The 27,722-nt window shown below is 45.4% G+C and overlaps 1 protein-coding gene across 25 annotated transcripts in view; it reads right to left on the bottom strand.

Annotated features, from left to right (window-relative positions):
- Positions 1–251: 251 nt before the first annotated feature.
- Positions 252–27,722, bottom strand: part of mark3a (MAP/microtubule affinity-regulating kinase 3a) — a 47,249-nt gene continuing 19,778 nt past the window's right edge. For 2 of the 25 annotated variants that reach the window (XM_076748494.1, XM_076748496.1), the window contains exons 8-19: positions 24,894–25,130; positions 23,613–23,753; positions 21,032–21,131; positions 16,915–17,027; positions 16,368–16,515; positions 15,604–15,821; positions 14,965–15,068; positions 14,181–14,357; positions 11,604–11,876; positions 10,275–10,301; positions 2,641–2,685; positions 252–1,164 (exon numbers count right to left, since the gene is read on the bottom strand). In XM_076748494.1, coding sequence (XP_076604609.1) covers positions 819–1,164; positions 2,641–2,685; positions 10,275–10,301; positions 11,604–11,876; positions 14,181–14,357; positions 14,965–15,068; positions 15,604–15,821; positions 16,368–16,515; positions 16,915–17,027; positions 21,032–21,131; positions 23,613–23,753; positions 24,894–25,130 — 1,929 coding nt within the window. In that variant the 3' untranslated portion in view covers positions 252–818. Of the gene's footprint in view, positions 1,165–2,640; positions 2,686–4,858; positions 4,907–5,115; positions 5,196–10,274; positions 10,302–11,603; positions 11,877–14,180; positions 14,358–14,964; positions 15,069–15,603; positions 15,822–16,367; positions 16,516–16,914; positions 17,028–21,031; positions 21,132–23,612; positions 23,754–24,893; positions 25,131–27,722 lie in introns of all 25 variants that reach the window. The other 23 variants (XM_076748497.1, XM_076748499.1, XM_076748518.1 and 20 more) reach the window with 21 other exon arrangements.

Raw genomic sequence — 27,722 nt, forward strand, 5'->3', positions numbered from 1 at the left:
ACATATCCTTTTTAGGATACTGTCTTAGTTCATAATCTCTAAATATAAAAACAGGATTTAATCTGAGATTTCCAAACGATCCCTGAAGGTTTCAGTTCGTCTCTCATGGACGAGGTGCTGCAGCTACAGGCCCAAATTTATCACAGGTTTGATCTTAAACCACATTTTTTCCTTTTCAAAAAGCCTAAAACATGTTTCTCATCCAACAAATCCATTCAAATACAGAATGAAGCTCGACACAAACAGCGAAATGGAAGCAAACGTTTTTATATTTTCATGTCGACTGTGTCCAGTTACAAATGATCAGCGTGAGACGTTCAAGTTGACAGACACTTTAATTGAGACATGAGTGACCCTTAAACCATGTGGGCATTTACACGGACCCCCCATCATCTCTACTTCTCAACGAAATACAAAAGAAAGAAAACAAAAAAACAAAATGAGTATTGCAGTGAAGCCGTCTTGAAAGTAAGATACATTATTTACACTGAAAACAAAACGCTACGTCATTTTTTTCTTTTTCCAGGAGAAAAAAAAAGAAATAAATAAGACTAGAAATGTTTTTTTTGTCCACATTCACAGCATGACAAATCATATTCAACTCGTTAATGTCGACCCCGTGTGGCCAGAAGAGACTGAGATATTAGTAGGTAATTCAGTGATTATTGCCAAAAGCCTTAATCTATACATTATAATATTCAATACATACTCTGTATTTTGTTTAAAAAAAGGAGACATTTGGAAACTGCTACTTCTTGGATGATTGTACAGCTTAAATACTTCTAGATATATATATGTATACTTTTAAACCCTTTTGTTCATAGCTTTAACTCGTTGGCAACTTTGGAAGCAATGTTTTTGAAAGCGATGGATGATCCGGATATCCGTTTGAACCTGACGCCGTTGAGGGAGAGACGGGGCAGCTTGCAAACCTCCATCTCCCACTGGACCAGGTTTTCAGCTCGCCCGTCCCCGTGGACGCAAAGAAGCAGGAAACTCTCTTGCTGTTCGTAGTCGCAGTTGTTGGCATCGAGCACCTTGCGAATCTCCCGCATGATATCACAAGGCTCCATGGAGCTGGTGGTCCTCATACTCCAAGTGAATCTGAGGGAGCGGGGTTTACTGTCTTTATTTTCCCCTTTTTGATCCCCAGGTACATGGCGACTGTCGACAGAGAGAGCACAGAGAGGTTTGATCATCGCACATTTGGTTCACGGCTTTTCGGTCAGGAGGCGCATTTCAAGCCTCGGCAGCCACTTTGACCGTTTGATGACAGAAATCCACTTTTTCCTTCTTCGCTAAACCAAGTCAAAGCGGCTGACAGCAGAGACGAGCCCACCAGCTGCGGGTTTAGAAGGAATGATTCGGCTTTTTATCGGCTTTCTCGCTGAGAGGATCCACATCTGTGAGGCTGCAGCCAGTTAGCTTAGCTTAGCATAAAGACTGGAAACAGGGGGAAACTGCTAGCCTGGAAGAAGTATTCAGATGTCTAAGGAAAAGTATTAATACCACACTGAAATACTCCACTGCAGCTGAGTTTACTGCAGTATAAACAGTGAGTTCAGTAACTTGTGTGATGATTTCGGATGAATATGCTGCTGCTCTAAAGGTGTATTTTGCTTTTTTGCTCATTCAGTAACAGGTTACATGCTGATTGTTTCATTTGTACAAAACTAAAATCAGGCTTCAAAGGAGGTTTTCATCATCCGACTCAGCAAGAAAGCCAACAAATGAATGTATTCCTTCAACTGCTGTTCATCTGGTGGCTGGTGTTTGAACCTCGAATCGTCACATTCAAGCCACAGAGCTCAGCCACGTCTGGAAACCAGGTCGTGTTCAGAAGGTTTTTCCAGGATCCTCAAGGACTCTTTCAAACATCTGGACCAAAGATTTTGAACGTGTTCTTCTACGTCAATCTGCGCCGCATGAAACAAAATGAAAACGATTCATCACAGAGTAAATCTGTCTACTCCGATGTTTTTATTGGACGACGTTAACAAATAACAGAATCCACCTGCGACGCCGCAGTGAGACGCTCCACTTCCTGTTCACCTATTTACTATTCACACATAAAATATTGTGTTTTTAATTTTTATTGTGCCGAAGAAAGTGAGCCAGGAAATATTAAACCTCAAGTGAGCAGAAAAAAGATAAATTTGAAGTTATCCGAGTTAACGTAACTTAATTAAGAGTATAAAAGCAGCTCATTGGAACATTTTGCCAAAATCAAACCTTTTTTTTTTTCTTTGTCCAGATGTTAAAGAGTCTTTGAGGACGGTGGACGAACCCTCAGGACAGTTCAGTGTCTTTAAATGTCCCCGAGTGTTTCCCATAATAACTCTGTGACTGTGAATACAACGTAAACTGGGGTTAGACACGTCCATGCTGTATTAATGCAGTTTTTTGGGAGTATTAGGAGCATTTTTCAGGCTGACATCGATGCAAAGACGCCATGCTAACAGAGCCATGCACACACGACACACAGCTGGAACACAACACACAGCTGTCCAATCACAGGCAACACTCCGGGGTTCAGAGCGGGGGGGGGGGGGGGGTTCCTATGCAAGCAGGTCGAACACCTCAATGTTCAAAGAGGGGCCGACACGGGGGGCGGGGGTGGGGAGGGGCAGGTAACCTCACCTTGAGCCCTCAAGTCTCCCGTTTCTCTCAAACTCGGTTGAGACTCTGAGGCGCATGAGAAGATCAGACAGGGAGGAAAGAAAAAGAAGAAAAAAGATGTGGATCGTGACACTTCAGATCATTTCCAGTTCAAAAAAGAAGAACATGAGACGAGTGAGCAGGAGAGAGACACTGATGTGAAACCACCACCGAAAAACAAGAAGACACAGAGACGCAGGCCTGACGTCCAGTCAAGAGTCATGGAGGGAACTGAAAGCAGTGATGGAGGCTGGAATGTTGAGAGCAGACAGAGAAAACGTTTCACACACAGCGAGACGAGATGAAGTCGAGAGCGTCGAGCGAAAACAGAAGAACAGCATCAGCTGCAGGTGAGACGCAGGTGAGACGCAGGTGAGACGCAGGTGAGACGCAGGTGGGCTTTGACAGACATTTAAACCTGTTTTCTGCTCCTTTGACTTCCTCCTCAGAAGCACATTTAAAATAACAGCAGGAAGCTCTTGAACTGAGTCCTTTTCTCCCTTTGTGCTGCTTTTAAAGTCACGATGTGCGAAACAGTTAAAATTCAAGTTATTGATAAGAAAACGTTATTAACAATCATTCGACTGACGAGCCTTTAAGTTCATTACTGACAGTTTATCACATTGAATCTGAGCCTTCAGGTGCGTCTCACAGCTTCCTCAGTGGACGGAGCGATAAAGACGCGTGAGGAAGACCATGAGATGAGGTTAAAAGCTCCAGGAAGTAGTCCAGTCCGAATCATGAGCTGGCACTTCAGGTTCAAAGCCGTAAACTGTTTTCCACTGTTAGAAATTTAACACAGAATAAACCTAAAATGTGAGTTTGGGAATTCATTTTGTTGATTTTGATTAAAATTAGTTTCTTATTCATTTATTGGTCTTATCTTCACACAGTTTAGTCCCTTTTTAAAGCTTTATTATCTCGTGTTTTAAAGACTAAAGACTAACTTTATTTCTTCTTCATCTGCGTCTTCGTCCTTTTTAAAGACTCGATCTCGATCTTAAAGACTTCATTAGATGAACTTATTTCAAGTTTTGCATCTTCACACAGGAAGGAGAAACTACGTCCACAAACAAACTACGTCATGTGAACACCGACCTGTCGCTGGTCGAACTCTACAAACAAAACCAAATGTTTTATGACGATTTGTTCCTGCGACCGAAGCGACGACGCGTTCAGCAGCTCAGCCGATCAGAGTGAAAGCACCTGACGACACCTTTGAGTGACACACCAACGAACACGTGGCGTCTGAAAGCTTCAGTCCCTGAATCGCTTTCATCCCGGAGCAGAAATGAAGCTTCATGAGGTTTTGATTCCTCAGTTTGAAGACATCAACCACGACTGCTTTTCTTTCAATAAATCTTCATTTTTACTCGTTGCATCGGAAAACGTCCTGAGAGATCCAGTCTGTGGTTTTCAGAGCAGCTTCGTCTCATCGCATGCACACAGACAGCCACACAAACAGCTAACACGGACATCTGACAGCACTGAGCTCAGCATGCTGCGATAAAAACCACGATTTTCAGCTGCTGGAGGTCGTGAATGAGCTAGACTGCAATATTCAATATTTATATGATTCAAGTTTTTGATTGATCACATGTTTAATTTCCTAAATCAGACAAACTTGCACGTTTCCGTCTTATCTGACCATTAACTGGAAGTCCTGATGACAAACTTCAGCATCAGAACGTAAATTATTTCACACTGAGTCAAAGCGGTCAGAAACGAACCATCAGAGCAGCACAGAGCAGCTGTGTTTGCTCCTCCAGGAGGTGTTAATGCGCCTCTCTGTTGATCTGCTCCTCACAGTCACTCAGGAGGACTTTTACTGGGTCAGAACGGTTTAACAGACAGGAAACCAGTCCCTGAATGACTGCAAACAGAAGGAAACCGTCTGAGGAATAAACCACGAGATCAGATTAAAGCTAAAGAAGCAGTCGATCTCTGCAGCCCGGAGCACAGAGAAACAGGACGGGTGGAGGAGGAGGAGGAGGAGGCGACTCCAACTCCCCGACAGCTCAAGAGACTCGACAACAAGACGACAAGAGGACAGACGGGACTGACAGCAGGTCCTGGGTCGGTCAGAGAGGCCGAGGGGTGAGGGGGTGAGGGTGAGGGGTGAGGACGAGTCCCTCCACATAACTGACACTCAGGACTTTAGTCTCAGAGGAGAGGTTGAGGGATTGAAACAGCCCCTTACTCTAGATCTTCATCTTCCTACAACTCTCTATATCTTCTGCTCCTGAATCTGAAAGAAAAAACGGGAATCTGAAAAAAACGAGCGGATTTCTCAACGTGACAAAAGAAAGAAAGAGAGAGGGAAAGAATATCGAAAATGAATGACGTGAGGACAGGCCAAAAAAGAAGAAAAAGCATGGAAGGATGATGAGAAGGAAGGAAGGAAGGAAGGAAGGAAGGAAGGACAGGCTGATAGAGACTGGAGGGCAGAAGACTTACTAAGGGTCTTTCCTCCCTGGGTAGAGGGGACGGCAGGCCCTGTTTTGGCCATCTGCCGTTTGGCCGGGTCAATACTGACCCTAAGCAGAGAGGAAGAGCAGCAAGAGGTCAAGGTTAAAGGACACAGGAAGGTTAGGAGGACAAAAAACACACAAACTGTGAGGAGGAGGAGGAGGAGGAGGAGGAGGAGGAGGAGGAGGAGGAGGAGGGAGGTGACTGAACCTAAAGCGTCCTGAGGAGGAGGAAAATGACAAAAACTGGCTGGTTAAGTGTCCAGATGTGATGAGGACTCTGAGCAGGATGTGGAGGGTCCAGAGGGACAGAATGACGAGACGAGCCTATCAGACGAGTCAAAGACGCAGCCGAGCCGAGTCGTTAGTCCAATGATTTCTGAACTTTAACCTCCAATCAGACGACTCAGAGTGAGGCTGGACCGCAGCCAGTCGAGCTACATGCTAAATGTCAGCATACTAACGGTGTTAGCATGCTGACGTTTAGCAGGCGCAGTGAGACCTCGTTCAGCTTCGAGTTCAGCCGAGCGCCTTCGTCAGATAAAAATCTGAATTTGTCTGATAGTTTGGTGTATGAACAAAGTGAAAACCCCCAAAAAGCTTGAATTTTTTTTTTTTTCCAAACATCAAAGGACTAAATAAGTAAAAGCTTTTCTTTAACTCTCATTTAATGTTTCTGTTCTTTCATTTTATAGATTTTTTTGTCTTGGCAAACATTTAATCATTTCATATTCTCAACATGTGAAATTTCCTATTTTTAATCACGTTTCCAATTTTCCTTCTGTTTGTATGATAACGAGATGAAACTATCATTTCATAAATCAGCAATAATTCTACAATTGATCATTAAATTCATTTTTCAAGCAAAGTGTTTTGTGTCACTTTAAACTGAATCTCTGGGTTTTCTGCTGGTTTTGATCAAACAGGACGTTTCAGGACGTCACTTTGGGCATTAAAAAAAAAAAAACAAAGTCAGGAATAGTTGTTAGTCGCAGCCTTCGTCCAGAACGATCGTTCCAGAGCAGAAAAATAACAAACTGAAAGATAAAAAGAAAAAGTCGTCATTTTTGTTGATATCAGCTGACTGGAGGTTAAGTAAAAACAAAAAGCTGACTGATTTAAGGTGAAATGAATTCATCGACACACTCCTTTAATTATTCAACTAACAATATGTTTTAGTGATTCCAGATTTTTGACTCATCTGAAGATCGTTTGCTTCATTTTGTCTCCACAGAAATGAGGACGAACACAAAAAAACAGAGTGAGGTGATAAGAGTGAGATGACCGACTCCACTCTGTGGGTGACGAAGACTCCAGAGGAAGAGGAATGTCCACCAGTCGGCCACCGGAGGGCACTGCCGAGCCTTGAGACGGCAGCCTGCGAGGGCCACGAAGCTCCTCGAGCGCTCAATCAGAGCAGAGGCTGTCTGACCGCAGCGATCTGATCGCTGGAACAGCTCTGCTTTAAGAATCACAGTGGCTGAGGGGTTTCATTTCGGGGTCCTGGCCTGATTCCAGATCAGTTTCACGGCCTCCTCTCTGACCCTCGACCCTCCATCAGTGGGAGAGAGGAGCTGAACTGAGGCGACTCGTTCAGGAAACCACAAACATGAACGTGATGAAGCTTCTGGGTCTTTAAATTGAGCTCTTCAGGCCGGAGAGGCTGAACGCTTGTTTTCAGAGCTGCTCTGGATCAATACATTTGATTAGAGGATAAGTTGATTACGTGTGTTAACGTGTTATGGATGCCGTGGTCGCGCCCGGCCCACAGAAACGCCTCCTCAAAGCTCTTTCAGCGTGCGACGGCGGACAAAACACAGCTTCTGTTCTGAGTAAAAATAAGGTGAGGACGAGGCCTCGGCGGGCACAGTCTGACATCTCTAACGAGGATCTTCCATCGTTAGAGCTCAAAACTCCCCGTTTGCTTCTGCTCGCTGAGCCAGCAGAGAATCAGCGCTCATCTGGAGCGCTTCACTGATTCATCGAGCAGACGAATAACGCAGATATCTGCCATCCTGATGGACGATTAATCACTTCTGTCAGGAGAATTTGCTGAATTTCTTCTGTTTTTTTTATAAAACAAACTCCTCAATACATGACAAACATTTATGCTAAATAACTGTCAGACTATTTATCGTTCATAAACTTTAGAACGCATTATTAATACGACTACTACTATTAGTACTACTACAGCTGCTGATAATAATAAAGTTATTCTATATAGCACTATTCAATATTTGTGCTTTACAAAGGAAAAACAAAACAACAATAAATCTGAACGTTGATAAGTGAAGTTCACTCAATAAAACAGAATAAAATAGACTGTTGGTTATTTTATTTATTTTATAATTAGAATTATTTATATTGCTCTTGTAGATTTCTGTATCCGCTGAGAGTAAATGTGATATTTTGCTCAATGTGTTTCAAAAAGATGGACGTTGTTTTGTGTACTTAGTATCTGTGAGGTTCTATAGCTGATCTATAGCTCACATGAGCGATCGATGCACATACGCCCCCTCTGACTCAGCGTCACACAGGCCTCAAGTCCAGAAATCCAGTCCGGGAACACCAACGACAAAGGAAATGAGCGACGGCCTTTAAGATACATTCAAGTTAAACTGAAGTCAGGAAGTAAAAGTGAAGCAAAGCCTGAAACGCTGAAGACCAAGAAACAGATCGACCGACGTCCTCCACAAACACGACCATCGAGACAAAGGCACAGCCACCATAAGATCCCATCAGGGTCAGAGAGAGTTAAAAAAATCTGTTTTGTGGTGAATAAATGCAGCAGAACAATTTTTAAGGCGTCTTCTGAAAGCAGGGAGAGAGTTCAGTCGTTAACAGCAGTCGTTGTGGTGAGAGAACAAACCACAATCAATGGCAGCTGGAAGAAGCGACCCCATGCAGGCAGCGGCGATTGATTAGTGGCAAGCTGCTTTGTTGTTGCTGTTGGTTAATCGACTGATTGTTCAAGGAGTTCCGGTCTGCTCTCCCAATCAGTCTTTACCCGCTCAACCACAGCCACGCCGAGTACATTTACACACAGGAACACCAGCTCAAACCGGATTAATGCGCATCTGCACCTGATGACACCATCATGTAGATTGATCACGATGTCCTCGCCAGTGAACCCCGAGACTACCGTGGTTTGATTTACTTACTTTGTTCACTGGTAGCATCACATCCGTCCTGAAGGACATTTTTGGAAGTACACTTATTCTTGCCAAGAGCAGGATGGAAGATTGATACCACTCTCATATTCATACAGTCAGTATGAAGATAGTTAGCTTAGCTTAGCTTAGCATAAAGACTGGAAAAGGAGGGAAACAGCTAGCCTGGCTCTGTCCAACAGTAACAAAATATACCTACCAGCAGCTCTAAAGCTCATAAATGAACAGTGGGGGTAAATTACTTGAAAGCAGTGATCAGTTACTCGTTACAGACTTCTCACTGAAAAAGTTTTTACACTACTTTACGAATTACAGCAGAGCTCCATCAAAGCTGCCTTGAAACGACTCCAAATCCTCCTCACCTGCACTTCACATCCTTAGTATTTAACACACGAAGAGAGAATGAGCCTCTGGTTTACCATCAGCAGCTAGCTTAGCATTAGCTGCTAGCATTACAGCACTTCAGAAGTCCTGTGAAGTTCACACTGCCTCCGACTCTGAACAAAACCAGCTGATTCCTGAATGTGGATTTACCCGAGGCTAACGTTAGCAAGCCAGCTAAGAACACACTGTATGTGAATAGTAGGAGTTAAAAGTTGTTGTATTTTAGTAGCAGCTAGCGGCCTCACACACCTTCCTGTCCTCCAAGCTACCGTGTCTCAGACCAGCCAACTGAACAGAGACCAAACGTCGGAGAAACCAGCGACAGGAAACTAGAGTTTGAAAGCATTCAACCAAAAAAATCCCCTCCCGTCAGGCCTCCCCTCCAAAATGGCTCCCACAAAACACCCGAACGAGCGCTGGGAAGACGAGCAGTGAGGAGAACTTGGTCGCCCGGCCTGGCAGCTCCCACTCACTGCTGTGGGGGTGAACGTCGCGCTACCGAGTTAGCTGCTGAACAAGGCTGTTGTTAGTGCTCACAGCTGTCACGCTAGCATGTTAGCATTGGGAAGTTTTGGCTGCACGTTCTCTTCGCCATAGCTTTAGCCATATATCCGCGCAGCCTTGAGGAAGACTCCGGTGTGCACGGCGAGACAGGCACGCAGGTAGACGGGCAGGTAGGCCATCCAGTCAGCATCAATTCAGGCCGATTGGAAAGATCGGACAGGATCGTTAGCGGCCTGCGACAGCCATGGACGCCTTTTAGTGTTAGAGAGTTTGATTTACTGACTGCTGGCAGGATGTGAAGAGAATTTCAACAAATACAACAAAAAAAGCTTCAAAAACACACAACCTATCGTAGCTTTAGCCCACCATGTACACTCAGTTGCCAGTTTATTAGGAACACCAAGCTGAAACTAATGTGCTTCACTCAGGTGATCATTTCTGGTTGAAACTGTATCGTCATGTTAGAGTGTGTTTGAAGTTTATGAAGGATCATTTGTAGCAGGACTATCAGACTGCATTTGAAGTGTACATAATAAACTGGCAATTGAACGCATCTCTGGGTAAAACAGTGAACAAGGTGAACCCACAAACTGTCCACAGTTCAGTTTATTTTGGGATTAAAACAAACCAGATATGACATGTTTATACTGAGCTGTGAAAGGTGCTAACAGGCAGATTTTGTCACCTCTGGATAGAGCCAGGCTAGCTGTTTCCCCCTGCTTCCAGTCATTATGCTAAGCTAAGCTAGCCGACTGCTGGCTCCAGCTTCAGATTTCCCGCACAGTCATGAGAGTGGTATCAATTTCCACATTTGACTCTCAACAAGAAAGTCTTTCCGAAATGTCACAGTTCCTTTAACAACAAAAAATGAGATGTTGTTTATTTGTCACTTCAAGCTAAAATCTGATCACATTGATCTGATTATGAACTGTGTGCATGTAAATGTACCCAGAGTTTTCTCTTTTTCCTGCTAAGCGGTGTTAGTTCAGTGCCAGCAGCCCCACGCGTCTGCAGAGTCTCAGAGGAAGTTTCTCAGTGAGATTGTTTCGTTATTTTTGGCACAGAGCGAAAGGCAGTACGAGAGTCCTACCTTTTGGTAAACCTGAATGACATGTTTCTACAACAGAATCAGACAAAGAAACAGTGAAAATGGTGAAGGAGGAGTGAAGGGAGGAGGGGCGGGGAGGGAGGGGGGATGAGGAGTCTGAACGAGCCAACAAAAATGGGGTGATTGGAATCATCAACAGTGAAGGGAAAGATTCATTTTTCATCGATTATCAAATGATTTCAATTCCTCATTTTGGGTCAGTCATTGCAGGATGTCGCTGGCCTGGCTGCCACTTCCAGACTTTTCATGCAGGCAGAATGTGCAGCGTCTCACTGGGATGTCTTTATTAAATCAGGGCTGCAAAGAACAATCATGACGAGTGTCTGCTGGTTATTTTCATGATTCACTCAATTACTGTTTGGGATCTAATGAGCCAGAGAATAAAATAAAAAGAAGTGCTCAGCAGAAATAAGCCTGCATTCAAGCAAAAATACGAGCCTCAAAATATAATTAAAATGCCAAAAGTAAAAGTACTCATTATGCAGAAGGCCAAAGTTAAGTCGAGTCTGGTTTTGTCCAACCAACAATCCAAACATGAAGATATTCACTTTACCAGAACACAAGAGAAGCAGACAACACTCACATTTGAATAACTGGATCATTTGATTTTTGATTGATAAATAACTTCGATTGATTGTTAAAACTGATTGATTGTTTGAGTTAAAAGCTCTGGTTTGCTTGTGCAGACAGTCTGAATCTCAACAGCCCAAAATGTTTCCAGATTTATCCCAGAGAAACCGCCTGAAGGTGTGATTTCACCCTTTTCTGCGCTGACTTTTAAAGCACTTGCACTGCATGAAAAGTTCTCTCCACATCTGTAATGCAAGGAAATGATCAGCAAACGCCTTCAGTGAATCACAGGACCAAAACTGAAATCATCAGCTGTTTTATGGCCTCCGGACTTCCTCGGACCATAACGCAGCTGCCGACATGAACGTCACAGGCTTCGTTAAAAGAGGTCAGAGCGCGGCTCGGTCGCAGCGGTTTCACGTCTCCGTGGCAGACATCCAGGCAGCGACACATAAACAATTTACACTGGAGAATAAATCACATCGTACAGGACAGTCAAGTGCTCCCCCCTGCATGTCATTCATCATCCTGACTGGACAAGGCACTGTGCTGATTGGCTGATTAAACTGTAGAGGAGGGCTGGAGTCCATCCTCTTTCTAAATCAGTCTATATTTGCTCGTGTCGCAGTGAAAGCGGCTCATAAATCGCTGCTTTAGCATGAATTCAAGCTGCAAAGTGAACAGAAAGAGGTGAACTCCAGCCCTCCATGTTCAGCTGCCGTGGCGTGTTTCCTCTCCTACCTGCGGGTGAGTTTGGAGGTCAGTTTGGAGAAAAGGTTGCTGGTTCCACGGCTGCGGGTCTGCGACAGAGGGGTGGCGTCGTGGGAGAGGGTGGGCGAGGCCGGCGGCCCGTTGTACGTGGCCGTGCGGCGGTCCCTCAGCTGGCCGCCGTGGAAGGTGCTGCGGCTGGCGGTGCCTCGTGGGAAGCGCAGGCGGTCGGGCGTGGTGGCGTTGGCGATGCTGTGGATCGACGCCACCGGGTTCCTCTGGCTGCCGGGTGACACGGCGACACTGCTGAGGTGGAGGAAGACGAGTGGAGGCAGTCAAGATCCAATCAAAACTGAACCCCATAAACGCACAGGTTGTTCCACTGCAGACGCGTTCTTGGCTGCACCCGAACCAGCAGTCAACGCTTTGTTGATCAAATCACAAGCGTGTTCAGGAAGGGCGCCCATTTTGCATAAATTACAGACAGATTTCTCTGTGAAGGTCAAAGGTCGCTGCCTCTGTGCAGTTTGGTGCCCAATCATACGACTGCAATGGAAAAACTGCTGTTACAGCTGCGTCACATTTCCCTCAGTATCTTCAAAATGGCTGCGAGTTTGTTATTCCTACATGGATGAGGTGAACTGAATGAATCCTGCGTGTTAGATGTCAACAGGGTAGGAAATTAAATAAAAAAGACAAAGATGAGCATCACCACATCTGATTAGCTGGTGAATTCAGCCAGTTTAGTGTTTTAAAAGCCGTCTGATCAATCAGTGACGCCCGAGTGGGAGGAAGGAGAAAAGCAATGAACTGCAATTCGAGATAACAACATTTTCCGAACAAACTTCAGCGGTTTGCACAAGCTCTCCCTCCTCAGGAAGTCAAACTACACATAACTTTAATGTGAATAAACGTTCGAGGAAATGTCCACAACTCGTCCTCGTGTTGACACTTGTGGCGCTCGCTGCTTGTTTACTGCGTGAATGAAGCTGTAAACATGAGGAAGCAGGTTTGAGGTTTGTGTTGGCCAATCAGAGACGTTCAGCCCTTCAAACAGGGACTTCAGGGGACGACTGGCTCGGGACAAAGCTTCCTGAGTTGCTAAAATATTTCCTTCCTGAGCAAATGGAAAAATCCCTGCAGTGCAAACAGGTTAGAGTTGAGGTAAAAGGACCAAAAGAAATTTAAATAAAAAGTCAGTGCGGGAGATTTTTTGCTGTATATTCACCAGCCAAAGATAATTTGAGACAACAGGAGGGTAAAAGTTCACCAGCGATGACTGAAATTTAGCAGCTTTCAGCTGCTGTTAATTTCCCACCCTGAACATCAAGCCTCCTAACAGTGAGGACAGTGAGACCCCGATCGGTTAAACAGAAAGAGACGATGGGCTGAGGGACAGCAGGGGAGCCGGTGAGCGGTGGAGCTCGGCCGTGGCGTCGGACACCAGGTGAGGGATCCAGACGGAGAAGATCAGGGGTCAAAGTTCACAGCAGAGGATGTGGGAGAGGTCGGGAGCAGAGCTGTGACAGGTTGTTATTGGAAATGTCTGCGGCGGAGATAAGAGGTTCTCCAGTTCATGGCTGGCAGAGGGATGATGCAAACACGGAAAAATATCATCACACACAGAGTTTAGGACCTGCTTCACCAAAGCTGGCAGCCTGATTTCACTGTGAGGATTCATATTTTTCTCCACTTGTGCCTCCACTTTCATCAGTGTCTGAAATCAACACCCACCAGGTCCAAAGAGCAGGTGACAGGTGTTTGGAGGATAAACGGCTGAAGTTCAGCTGCTACAGAGACAGTTCCTGTGACGGTGAAATCTGAATATTTCAGAACTCAAACTGTCTGAGGCTGTTTTTTACATTTAGAATTTTCTCTTGTTGACCAACGTTTATTCTGTTATTGTGAGAAAATCAAACAGAATGTGTATGTGCCATATGCCTACAGAGCTTAAGTTAGCATTCGCTATTTACTATTTCATGAGCGCAGTCTGACTCAGTTCAAGCTTTTAATTCTGATGCTGCCTTTAATTAATGTTTCCTTTATTTTCCAATATGCAGAAAACAGGTGATGTGATTCTGATCTGTTGGATCGAGCACAAAGACTGATTCGCTTTAACTACAGTTTCTCTGTTTTGCCACTTAGAGCCAACACTGACGCATAAAGCTGCCGCTGACACTGCAGCATCACTTCCTGCACATTATTCACAACAAAAGCATATTAATCTGTGGTAGGAATTTACTGTGAAACTGACAAAAACTGGCATTCACTGTAAGATTACACGCCCAAAGATTTACTGATCGTGGTTCATCGTAACCCTGCACCAGTAAAACCACGCTGAGTTTGGGGAAAGTCCGATCAATGCATCTCGAGTTTGAGTCTTTTCTTTGGCCTGTTTGTTCCCGTTGAGCACAAATTTCAGACACTGACAACAAAAACCAAGCTGGACGCACGCTTTCCTCACTGTTCTCTGCAGGAAATGGAGCCCATGGTTTAGTCGTGGTGTTACAGAGTGTGAAGCTGGCTGGATGTGTGGGTTAGCGAGGGGCCAAACAGGGCTGAGACATGAGAGGAGACAGACAGGGGGGTTTGGAGGCCCTGCCGTCTTACTTGGGCGAGCAGTAGTCCAGAGCGTAGTAGGAGTGGGGCAGCGTGGCCCAGCCTGCCTGGCAAACGTACAAAGGGCCGACGGTTTGATACCTCAGCCGCACCGAACTGGACGAGGCACCGAACGCAGCGGCCGCAAAGGCAGAAGAGGGGCTAGTGGCACAAGCCATCTCAGTCATGCTGGTCATGCCACAATGAAAAACAACCCCCCCAAGATCCACAAACACACAGGCAGAAATGAAAAATAAGATGATGAGAAAAAGGGAAAGCAAATACAAGAAAGAAAGAAGGACTAGAAAGAAAGAAAACAAGGGGATGAAACAGAGGAAACTCTTCTTGGGATCCTGTCTGGATTTTCTTTCAGCAATTAAAGAGAAAATCTGGCCTCACACGTGAAACGCTGCTGTTAGAGTTCGACCAGCAGGACTTTGGAAGGCTGACATTAATATTTTTGTATGTATCCATATTTACTAGCTTTGAATTTGACCACATTTGTGTTTATAATGAGGAGTTCTGCATTCCTGTTGGGCAGAAAAAGCTCTAAAACAGCACTGAGGCCACATTGCTGGCAAAGAAAAGCACCGACTGGTTTTGAGTTAAAAAAAAAAAAAAAAAAAAACTGGCTTCAATAAGAGGCTCCACAAAAATGTACAGGCTCCATAATCTCATTACAAAGTGCTGCTGAACCAAGAAGTCATGATTAAACTCTGACGAGGAGGAAACACACTGTGCTGATGCAGATCTCATGTTTAGGTGTTGAATCCAGGTCAAAGTCACCGTCTCTCACCTGTTCTCCTTCCCGTTGGGGATGACGGACAGGCGGTCTGTGTTGTTTCTGTCGCTGCAGACATACGTGTTCCTCCTGGTCATGCCTGCCGACGCAGTGTTATTCTGCACGGCAACAGAAGAAGAAAATCACAGGTCGTACGACATTAATTCAACTTGCTTTAGTTTGTGTCAAGCATATAAAAAAAACCACTTCCTGTTTGTGGGATCCACATTAGCTCCTGCTGATGCAGATGTTAGTCTGCAGATTAATGCAGAAACTAAACATAAAAGCAACATGAGGACTATAAAATACGGAAAAAAAACATCAGAGAATTAATAACAAAGACTGTTTAACTGAAGTGACTCATAACCCAGACAGAAGTCAGCATGATTACAGAGTTAAAGGTTTCCATTAACTGACGCAGCTCTGAACAGACTCTGATGAAACCTCCTCCAGAGGAAACTCTGTGCACGACGGCGCCTCTTAATAATTTGTTTTTAAGGTCTGTGAAGACATAATTGATGCCTGTTATCATGATTAGTGAGCAGGTTGATTTCAGCTCAGAGGAAGCGCTCAGCAGTTCATCTTCATGTGTGAGTATTAGCTGATGTGGCTGTGGCTGTACGTCTGCTGTGTGCAGCTGATGGAGGAACTCACGCTCGGGCCGGTGGTGGCGCCTTTCCTGCGGTCGGGGATGTCGGCCTTGTTGGGGTTGTTGGCGTTGCCCAGCAGAGGGCTGGAGGGCGGAGCCCCGCGGCTGCCCGGGGTGCTGGGTTTGCGGAGCTGGACTCCGCCTTCCTCCTTGGCGCTGTTCTCCGCTGTGGAGGTCTGACTCCTCTTTGGATGGGCCATCCCTGGAGGGACGTTCTGACCCACTGCAGAGAAAACAGACGAGTGACAGTCACTCAAAGACGATGCCTCCACCTTTGGTTTATCTGAACGGAGACGACCTACATTTGAAACAACTGGCAGTGACTCGCAGTGACGGAGGACTTCACCATCAGCACAGTAAGGTGTTTTTAAAGGAAGCAGGGCGATTCAGGTCGTAAAATAATCTGTCGCTTGTCTGCGTCTTAATGCAAAACGATCATCTTGAGGCCAAAGCTGTGTCACTCAAAGTGTCATCAAACTCTTTAAAAGCACAAACGAAGCCTGTGAATGTGTGTTTGAGCGAAGCTTTACGGTTCAGCTGAAGCTGCAGCTCTAAGAGAGAGGACGGCGTACACACTGAGGTTACTGACAAAGCGTTATATCACCGTGGACGGCACTGAGCTGTGCAAATAAGCTAAAGGTTGAAGAGCTTCCAAATGTGGCTGCTTTGATTTTGCTGCTTTTATCAGCTTGACGACAAGCAGGCAGAGGCAGAGCGTTCACGGCTGCTTTCATTCAGTCTGACATGCGACACGTTTTGTTGTCCTCACCTTGCTCACTGTAACGCCTCTGTTTGTGGTTGGAGGAGACGCTCCTCTGGACTTTGAGGTGGGAGGGCGACTGGCCGTTGAGCTCGCTGTTGGGCCTCGGTTTGGCCAGAGACAGGTTGCTGCTGGAGGCCGACTCGCTGGGCTCCAGCTGGGGGACAAACAGACGGACGTTCAGGCGGACGCCACCTTCAGACACTGTTATTACCTGAGTCGAGTTAAATTCAACGTGCATGCTGAGTGAGACTGGTAATAAGACCAACAGCAGACTGAGCTTTAAAAGGCAGAAGTATTGAGTCCAAACACGCCTTTCCAAGATTTACAACACGAGGTTACAGCTGTGGACAAAATCTTATGTCACTAAGTACTAAGTTCTGTCCTCAGCTCAAAATAAACCGTCTTCAGCAGCAGAGAGTGCCATCCAGACAAAGACGGATCGTTTTAATAACAAAGCCAGCTCTCGTGACCGCCGCTCCTCTCCGCTGACCTGGCCTCGCAGATCAGCTGATCTACGGTGACGTGCTGCACCGACAGCAGGTGATGTTTGTACCTCAGAGGCCTTCCTGCCCAGCAGCAGGTAGGTCGCCGTGATCTCGTCGTACTTCATCTTGGCCAGAGAGTCCTGGATCTCCTCCAGGTTGTATCCCATCCCCACCATCACGTCTGCACGAGAGACAAGATATGAGAGATATGAAAACAAGCATTTAGAGTGAAGTTCATCCAGACTAAAAACAGACAAGCTGCTGCCTGACCTTCACCACCTCTACAACTGTCTGAGAGTGACTGAGCTTTGGTGTCGAGCTGAAACAAATCGATAAACCATTCGTCGTTCAACAGAATCATGTTGTCACAATCTGGAATTCTGTCTAAATGTGGCAAGAAATTGGCTCATGAAAAGATCAATTAATGCCGTTAAGGCATCAGATGATGACTTCAGAACACAACAGGAACACAGCAGCGACTCAAACACTCCTCATCGTTCGTTCGTTTCCACGCACTCACGAGCCGCACAACGTGACCGTTTCTGCTCCGAATGCAGCGATAAAGCAGGAAGAAACAACAATACAGAACAGATATCCGACAACAGCATATGGCAGAGTATTAATTTTTCATGTGAAATCCTCAGCGCGGCCTTTTGCAGACGCTCCTCCGCGATTACTCCGTGAACGGTTAACGAGCATCACGTGTGTTTGTGCGTATGTGTGGAAACGATTCAGGTGAGTGAAGCAGACAATCAGCAGTTTCCGCCTCGATCAATCGGAGGCAGAAAGCTGCTGATTGGAGGGAGTGTGAGCATACACACGCACACACACGCTATGACCTCCCCCATCATCCAGCTCACGTTTGTAGCAGCATGTCAGGTGAAGCATGGCGGTGTTTCCTGCTGCAGCTCCTGCTCTGCTTTAAATATTAATGTGTGTGTGTGTGTGTGCGTGTGTGAGACCCTCCCCTAACATGCATCACATAAAGACTTTTATCCCTTCACCTCAACGCTCCACAGCCAATCATGTTTGAATAGACTCTGCTGTCTCTGAAACGTGTTGGAGGTGGAATCAAAGCCGATCGCTTCCTCACAGGCTCCGCTGGCTGCTACGCAAACGGTGTTGAGATGAGTCACGAGCTTCACCGCGGCTGTCGACGTGCTCCCGCTTCCTGACGGTAATCAGTGTGTCAGAGCAGGTGGGAGTCTGTTTTCACCAGCGGGTCAAATTCTTTACCCGTTAAGTCGAGTTTTGTTTTTAAAATTTGGGATTTTCACCGCATGTTCCTGCAGCCTCATCTGAGCTGGAAGGAAGTGCAGGCTGTCAGAGCTTTACCGGGATGTTTACAGCAAAGAGTGTGTGTGTGCGTGTGTGTGCGCGCATGTGCGTGAGCATCTCTGTATTTTTAGCAAACGTTAGCTTCTAATATAATACGTGTCCTTGGAGCAGAGTGCTGTGTGCACACAGAAGCTCTGCAGACAGCTGCTGTGTGCTGTCAAATACTTCTACAACAGGCCGAAAACATGATCGATTTTATTGGCGATTGGCCATAAATACATAATTTTGTTAACTAGCGATTCATTGTTAGGAGCTGCAGATCGTTTAAAATGTGATTTGATAAACAGGTTTTATTACTCATCATTAAAAAAAAAGAAGCAACAAAATCAAAGAAACACTTGCAGCCTTTTAGAAACAGTGTCTCCATTACACCATCTGTCCACCAGAGGGCGCCGACACTCATCCTGTGCTCACAATTCTTAAAAAATAAAAGCTCATATTTTTTAAAAATCAAAAAGGATTGTTGATGTGTGATTAAATAAATTAAAACATGTTCTAAAATCTGCCTATGTTGGTATCAGCCTCAAAGTCCGGCTATAATAATGAATCCTGCTAAAGCTTTTAGCCGTTATCTTTTTTAGTTAACTTACAGTTAATATTCGTGTGTGTGTGGTGTATTTGGTTCATCTGCGTGATAAAATTCACAGCATCAGAATCAAACATGAGTTCATTAATATTACAGTTATGGAGTTTTAAAGTTGGTCGATTTAGCTTCATTATCATTTCACAAAGCAGTGCTGCCATTTTTGCTGCCGTTCACACAAACTGGAGGATTGAACACGAGCATCTCCCAGCAGTCGTGACAGGAATCATTAGACTGTCAACATGAAGAGAAGTTGTGTTATATTTTGGTACTTCATTACAACGATCCAATGCTTTGGCACCGGCCGTAACCTGCGACCACAACAGCAGGACTCTGAGGAGGACGAGGAGGATTTCTTCAGCAGTGTTTACTGACGGCGTCTGCTTCAGAGTCCTGGTTTAGATCTCTGCTGCTGACAGCTTTCCAGCAAAAGTTCTATATTTAATGTTTTCAACAGACCAAAAACCTGACGAATGAACACACTTCATCCTGTCTGACAGAATTTTCTTCTTCTGCGGCAGCGTTCTGGCCGTCACGTCACGCTGCAGCTCGGCGCTGAAGGCCGTGCTAATGGCCTTATTTCTGGTGGGTTGACGGCTCTTCTGTGCAGGTTTTTACGGACTGAGATCTTCTAATTTGGTCGTATTAAATCTTTTCGTGGAGTAATCCAGCCTGGCAGACGTGACAACTTAAAGGAGGCTAATAAAAAACAACGAAACCGCCTACAGCATGATGTTAATAAGCATCTGTCTTCTTTACCTGCAGGCGAATGACCTGCAGGCGAACGGCGAGTAAAACGCCTGAAACGTCAGAGGAGCAGAGGGCATCTGTGATAACCATCGCTCACCCATCTCCTCACCCGCTCTCCTCCTCTCACTTTCACCCTCCTGCTCCTCCTCAGAAGGAGCTGAAATACTGCAGCATTAGATTCAAAAGTGTTGATCTTCAAAGCAAATGACAGATATTTTTAGTCATAGAGAGAAAAACATGGTCTGCACGTTTTGAGCCCTTTTCAGACGTGTGATACAGAACATGACTTTCTTCATCGGTCTGTTAAAGGCTTTCAGGAAACATCCGTTTACGAGGTGCAAGCGTTGGTTAAAGCTTGGTTCAGAGCTGCGGTGCCTGAGGGCCCCTCTTCGCTGGACATCAGCAGGCAGCTAAAGGTTAAAAGTTTTCTGCTCTCTCACAGGCAGCGTGACGGATTTTAAAACATGTTTTTCCATTAAGGACGTTTTCACAGACTGAGCTGACAAGAATCTCCTCTAAGGACACAACTAAACTGATTTTTGATTAATCTGTCAATGATTTTTATGTCAAATAAAACAGTGAAAAATGTTTAGCACAGTTTCCAGGAAGTAAAAGCGACGTCTCCAAAGTCTAAAACCTGATTTACTCTCGTTCGCAGCGTTTCCTGCTTGAACGACCAGATTTTTTGGCCTTTGTTTATAAGATCATCGGTGACTAAACGTGTCCCGGTGCTCTCTGAAGCTGTTCTGCTGCTGCCTTCATGTTAGTCTGACGATACGGGACGTCAGCAGGTCCGACTGATCGCCGTGACTCTTACGTAAAAGTGACTCAGAGTTGCTCAACATGTGAAACTGTCGTCATCCTCCTGACGTGTTCTGCCTCCCTGAAAAGGTTTTCAGAGTTTTTCGTGCATTATTCAGGACTCAGGGATTCCTCCTCCTCATTCCTCTCCTCTTCCTCTCTCCTCCTGCTCCGGCTGAGTGACGGGGAGTTTGCAGCGGCACATGTGCACCGACGGCCAGCCTCAGCTGCTCTTACGTAAGAGCCCCCCCCCCCCGTTCAGGGCTTTCATCCAGGGCGCGATGGGGAGGCTCCTCTCTCTCCGTCTTCACTCTCTCCTTCTCCCTTTGCACGCAGCAGCAGAGCTCCTGTTTATTTATTCATCATCACGTTTCATCTTTTTGTTTAAGGCTCTTCAGCGGTGAAATAATGAGAGCGACGCAGTTGTGGAGCTGAACGTTTACCCTGATATCGCTCCATCGCTGCTCACCAATCCTCGCCGTCGGACATTAAACGTACAGTTTTTAACTGTGATACAGAGGAGGGAGGCTGCTTTGATGCCCGTTCCTGATTACACAACAGGGACTGACAGGCCTGTGGTAGTAACGCTCAACATAGACTTAAATGACCAAGCAAACTTTGCTCTGAAGGAACAGAAAGAGCCGTCACGTGACTCTAAAGGAAACATCAGCGGTTGTTTTGACGACCATCCCTGTGTTTTGTTTTTTTTTTACCTATTCTCTTCTGGTCTGTGATGTCCAGCTCGGGTTCAGTGTAAGGCTTGAGCTCGTCCTCTTCAAATCCTGCATTGATCCATCGATCCTTCATGATTTGCTGCAAAAGCAAAGGGAGACAATTAGAATCCGACTGATGCTGGATTTCAGAGGCCGATATCTATACTTCATATCGCGATAAACTGGCCAAGTTTTACGTCAACGAAAAAGATTTTGATGAGGATCCCTTTACGTCTGCTTTGAGGCTGCTTCAAGCGTGATTTTTTCGGTGAATGTCGACATTTGAGAGTTGAAATAATTCAATAGGACATACCTTTAACCTCAACACAAACAATTTTAATGAGGATCTCTGAAGTTGACATGAACCGACGTTTTAACATGTTTTTGCTCTCTGTGCATGTGTGTAAATCACCTCCAAAAATATCTTTGATTTCTGACTCTCAGTCAAATCATGAGTCTCTGTCTCACTCTACAGAGTACAAGTACAAGGCTGAGTTTATACTTTAGAACGAGGAGTTTATTCGAGGGGTTAAGGATATTTTAATTCACGGCTCAGCGTCGGTTTCACGTGTCTTACAGACCCTTACAGACACCTGATGGTATGTGATCATCAGCCTGCATTGTGCTTTATTTTTACTCCTCATTGTAAGCGTGGTTTACGAGGGTGAGAGGGTTTGTCTGCGAGCTGACCAATCAGAGGTCTTCTCCACGGCCGCTTTGACGTGAAGTTATATTTATGAAGCTACGACGGCTCCAAAGCTAGTCCGCTAACGTGCTGCTATTTTAGTGCTCTGGTTTGTTTGCAGGGTTCAGTGAAGTGCTTCTTTATTTGTTTTGCAAGTTTATTTTAAGCTGCTGCTGCACGTTAAAGAACATGCAGAGGAGGAACCTGCACGCGCTGCATGAGGCATCGCTGGTAGAGATTATTATTCTGCCCTCTCGCAGTAATGTCTCACTTGTTTGCACCTTTTTTTTTCATCTGCTGCTGATCAATTGATCTCTGGGGTTTTTAATAAGGTCAGAGCCAAACTAATTATCAATGATGGTGCTCTGCTGTAGCCGGACCTTATTTCATCGTCCTCATGTGGAATCTGAGGCCAGCACATGTGACCCTGAGAGCCGAGCCAACGACCTTCAGTTTAATTCACTTCCGACCATCGTAACAGAAAACAAGGCGCCGTCGAACAGCTTCCTTCTCGTCACAAGCAAATAAAAAGCTGGAAAGCAGCTCTTTGATTAAACAGCCTGTTTAAAAAAACACAACTGACTGCCTTGAAACCCGATCCAGTTTAGAGTTTAGGTGCCAAAAATACTCTTGAAAAGGAAAGATGTTTTATATGTTAATGACTCGCTGCTGGTGTCGAGTGGAGCGGCAGCTCAGAAGACGATCATTAACACTCTTCTGACAACGTGATGGCCGCTCTGATTGATCTGTGGAACAATTCTCTCCCCGTCCTGTCTGCCTCTGACATCAAACACGACTATTTTAATCTCAGCAGACGCAAACTGAAACGAAACGTCTAAATATTTCCAGCATCGTCCGATTATGAATGGTGGAAAAAAGTCAAATAATGATTTAAGTTTGAGATGTTTAACTTGTATCCGTCAGGACGCTCTGACGCAGAAACACCTCTGACAGACTTCAGGAGGTCAAAACACTTTGATGTTTGAGTTCATGGACTCTGCGGCAGCGTCATCACAGCGAGGGCAGACTTTTCTGACGTCTTCGATTTGATCTCGGCTGCAAATGTCCGCTCGCTTCACTTTACATAAATAAACTATAACAATATAATAAAATTAAACTATGACTGAGGCGTTAACGTTGCTAACAAGTGCTTTCACTCCACGACATTTCAGAGGGAAATATTGTTCTTTTTACACTTAAAAACTCTGCAATTCAGTATAAATCAGTAAAAATCGCACCCACTTTGACGAAATACAACATTAAAATTCTGCTCACATGTTGATGCCTCAATAATAATGAATGATTCTCAAACACTCACAGGGGAAACTTATGTATTTTGCTTAAACTACGAAAAGTAAAACAAAATGTACTTGTGTTAAATGATCTGAACAATTCTTTCATCTCTGGTTGTGTTGGAGAAACGTCTTTGTTAAGCCAGAAGTTGTGATTTTTGCGTTTGCCTCGTCTGTTTTCGGCCTCGACATTAAACCTGCACCGGCCTCAGTCATGAATAAACCCTTTTAAACGAGGTTTTTCCCCTGAACTCTACTTTCTGCTGTAGTACTTTCTCCTACGTTAACGATGGCCTGGACTGCAGCTGCTTGTGCGTGTTGCCCTCGACTCATCGACGCAGGCGGAGGAGAGAGCGAGAAAGGCAATTTTGGTACAAACACAAGAGTGGCGATGCATTATTCATGGTCACAACATCAGAAAGCAGGAGGAGAGCGTCGCCCGGGCGCACACAGAAAAGAGGACGCCGTGGGTGTCAGAGGAGATGATGCGGGGGGTGAGGGGGGTGATGCAGGAACCGAAAGGAGTGGAGGTGGAGGATAGATGGCATTCTCTGATGGTGCAGACGTGCTGGGGGGAGAGTTAAGAACTGAGTGGTATATTTACATTTTCTGCGTCCTCCCTCACCTCGAGAGTACCCCGCTTGGCCGGGTTGAGCACCAGGAAGCGTTTGAGGAGGTTCTCGCAGTCTGTGGACATGTAGAAGGGGATTCGGTACTTTCCTCTGAGCACACGCTCCCGCAGCTCCTGCAGAGAAGAAGACGACAACCAGCCAGTCAGCGAAACGCAAACATGCAGCGTGTCACAGTTTAGCGTTCCTGTTCACCTGAAGAAGTCTCATATGGATGCAGATTTCCTGCTGGAGGCGATGTGAGGCCCAGTAAAGACATCAGGCTCTAATAGCCTGTTAAAGCCACATTTGGTCCGGTTTAGGAGAACCTGGAGAATGAAAACCTAACAGATAAAAACTGACAGAAGGAGCTTGAAGTGGCTGCTTTTCCCGATCATTTCACAGCTAAATACTTGGGTGAATTAATTTCAGCTAGTTAAGCACAATGTTAGAGGCGGCGAGCGCCCACAGAATTTACACAACATTTGACAGTTTGGACACAAAGACCAGCAGCTTTACTCTGCTTAAATGTGTAGAACTATAATCTGAGGACGTCACACACAGTGTGCCACAGCCAACAGCATCTAACACAGACATGTGTGAAGCGGCATCTTGCATAAGTGTGTGTATGAATGAGGGAAATGTGAGGAGGTGTAGAGACAAACATCTGCTGTGTATTTTCTATTATTAGTTTTAACTGGGTAAGGCTGTCTTAAGTCTTAAGTATTAATTCAAAATAGGAATTTACAATATAACTAATCAATAATTTTTAAATTTCAAACAACGTAATGCAAAAAAACTTGGATATACTTCAAATAAACTTGCAGTGTTTCAATCACAGGTAAACTCTGCCTCATTTCTCTGCACGTGTCTCCATGATTTGATTATGTTCTCTTCACGCTGCGGGAATCAAAAGCGTGTTTGTGATCCCACAGATGTTTCCTGTCTGTCTGCAAAGATAAAATGATGAACCACCTCTACACCTGACATCTCCACCCACTGTGCTTGCCTCTAGTGTCGGACTTTGCATACATTACACGCAGGCTTTTGGCAACTTTGGCAAAACATTTCATCGTTCTAGTAGAAAGCAGACGTCTGTCACAGGCCAGAAATACCTTTGAAAACAACCTGCAGCTGGATAACAGGTTAAAAAAAGGAGGAATGCCATGCGACCACATGGATCTGAGGTAATAACGACGAAGGTGTTTTTAAATGACAGCAGGTCAGAACATGCTAACATGCTAACTGTAGCACGGAGACGTCACACACTGTCCTACCTTGAGGTTCTGTCCATCGAAGGGCAGCGAGCCGCTGACCAGCGTGTACAGAATGACCCCCAGACTCCACACGTCCACCTCCGGCCCGTCGTACTTCTTCCCCTGGAAGAGCTCCGGCGCCGCGTACGGCGGAGAACCGCAGAATGTGTCCAGCTTGTTGCCCAGAGTGAACTCGTTGCTGAAGCCAAAGTCTGCGATCTTGATGTTCATGTCAGCGTCAAGGAGCAGGTTCTCAGCCTGAGAACACATGGAGGTGAGGGGTTATGGTCTGTTTCATACAGGACATCTTCAGTCTGTGCAGCTCAGCCTTAAACTGACGGACATTCAAAGTGTCTCAAAGTTTCTCTCTGTGCCCGGACACAAAATACATGAACCATCATCAAACTGAAAGGTACAGATGACACAAACACAATATATCATGTTAAGAGCGGTGGGTGGGTTCTGATGCCGTTGGACAGAACCAGGCTAGTGGTTTCCCTTTGGTTTGAGTCTTTATGCTAAGCTAAGCTAACTTGCTGCTGGCTTTAGCTTCATATTTATCATACAGACATGATTAACTGCTCCTGGCATTGTTAAGTTTATATAAAATAGGAGAAAATAGGGATTGTGTTTCAGTCTAAAGCGACGTCTTCAAACTGCGTTTTTCACTCAACCAGCAGTTCCAAGCAGTTCCAAACCCAAAGATATTCAACTGATAACAATAAAAAACCGAGTGGCAGCAGACCTCAGCTGACAAATGACTAAAACACAGACACACTTCACTAACGGACTGATAATTTCTGCTTGAATTTGCACTTTTCCATGTTAATAGATTGGTCTGTTAGATACAGTCCGATCTAATAAAACTGTGAAAATCTCCTTTGTGAACCAGTGTTCAAACATCTGCTCTGCGCTCACATGCAGCTGCAGGCGAAACACTAATGAGGAAGCTGAGGCAAAGCGAGCAGAGAAAGGACCGAAGCACCGTCCTGAGAAGCTTTCAGCCGCGAGAGGACGAAAACGACGCTCCCTGCGCCGCCGCTGGCCGTCATCAAAGGGGGAGAAAAACAACACGGCCCTCAGTGGACGAAGGCATGAGAGTCAAACGTGTTCCTGAAGAACAAAGCGGCTGCAGGCCTGACACAACGCCTCATTCGCTGGTTTAATTTTAACCTCGTGTTCTTCTGCACAATCACACCTGCGCCACATTCACACCTGCCCTCATTACACACGGGGACTAACACACATGCATCCACAGCGTATGTGGAGCAGGCAGAAGACGCCGCTCTCACATCTCCCTCCTCATGGATCATTCATGACGCCCCACAGAGGAAACGGTTCAGACGAGCGGCGAGAAACGCGGGATTCTCTTCGCCGAGTGATGAAAACGCACAAGCATCAATATTTTAAGTCAGAAGTAAAAGCGCGTCACGCCTGCGAGATGGAGGCCGACCATTTACGCTACAGCGGGTGATGTGGTGCAGAACATGTGAGCGCTTTGGAGGGCCGCCTACTTGTGCGTTCACAGAGCGACGGCGGCGTGATGATTGGCTTTACGGCGGCCGTGCGGCTCAGAGAAGGGCAGAGCGGAGCCTCGTGTTTGGAGTTGGACGTGCTGTGTTGGAGTCGTCGGTGGGAATATGGGAGCTAGGAGGGAGTTATAAAACATGTAACGCTCATGTGAGCTCCCTCCTCTCTGACCTTTCTCTCCAATATGAGTCAGAGGTAATTAGCCTGAAAGGTGGATGTGCTTTGCTACTGATTCACGAGCGCTAACAGTGTGTATTCAAGGGTGAATTTGGACGTTTTGAAGCGGGCTCGTGTGAGGGAGTCATCCATGCATTGTGTGCACAGCGTGGTGAATAATTATTTCCCCACTGCTGCGCACACTTAAGCTGATATTGATCTTTTAAGGTGGATCTTTTTTTAGGTGGATGAAGTACGTGTTGCTGCTGCCCCCGTCCACAGCAGCACAACACACTCCCGTGCTGCGGGGGGAGCTGAGCGCCACACACAAGCCCTTTTCAGACTGAAGGAACCTTTTCATTTCAGGAATTGATAAATAAGATAAACTATAAATTGCATGTTACAAAAAAAGGTAAACTAAAATGACTGCGTGGTATTTTTCCAGTTTTTGGCCTCTGACAAACACTTCAAACAGACGCTTTGGCTTCGTCAGAGTCTCCGGATGAATGACTGTTGTATTAAAGCGGTTTTTGTATTGTGTTTCTATTTGTTCCTGTGTGACTTTCTATTCTTTGGTTGAGGAACATGACCAGCATGAGGTTTTCTTTGGAACATCAGTGTATTTTTATGTGTCATGTAATCCCATGTGGTATGAACCATTGCAATGGTATGACACGAAAATGATGAATCTGGCAATTCTTTTCTCAACTGATGGTTTGGTCCATAAAATGTCTGAAAATCACTATTCTCCCAAAGAGCTGACATACTTAAATAACTTGTTTTGTCCGACCAGCAGTCCAAAACACAAAGGTATTTAGCTTAATAAAGAACACCAGCAAATACTCATGTTTGACAGACTGATACCGCTGACCAGCTCCTCATTTCAGCTGTTTAATGTGTTTCTGTTTTCTAGTATCTTAATAACCAAACCTGAGGAGTCAAAAATTAAGATAAAAATCACCTGAAACTAATGTTTTAACTGACTAATGGCCAGTTGTTTGGGCTCTAAGCTGAGGTCACTTGTGGTTTTGTTGTTTTCATGTTTAAACCTTTGCCTACATTTCCCCGGGGGCCTGGACCCCAGAGAGCACGGCGATGCTGCTCTTCTGAACAAACCATCATGTGGCTGCTTTGCATCCGGGCTGACAGAAGCTGCTGCCAGCG

This window comes from Chaetodon auriga, chromosome 14 (genome assembly GCF_051107435.1).
Source record: "Chaetodon auriga isolate fChaAug3 chromosome 14, fChaAug3.hap1, whole genome shotgun sequence".
Classification (NCBI taxonomy): domain Eukaryota; kingdom Metazoa; phylum Chordata; class Actinopteri; order Chaetodontiformes; family Chaetodontidae; genus Chaetodon; species Chaetodon auriga.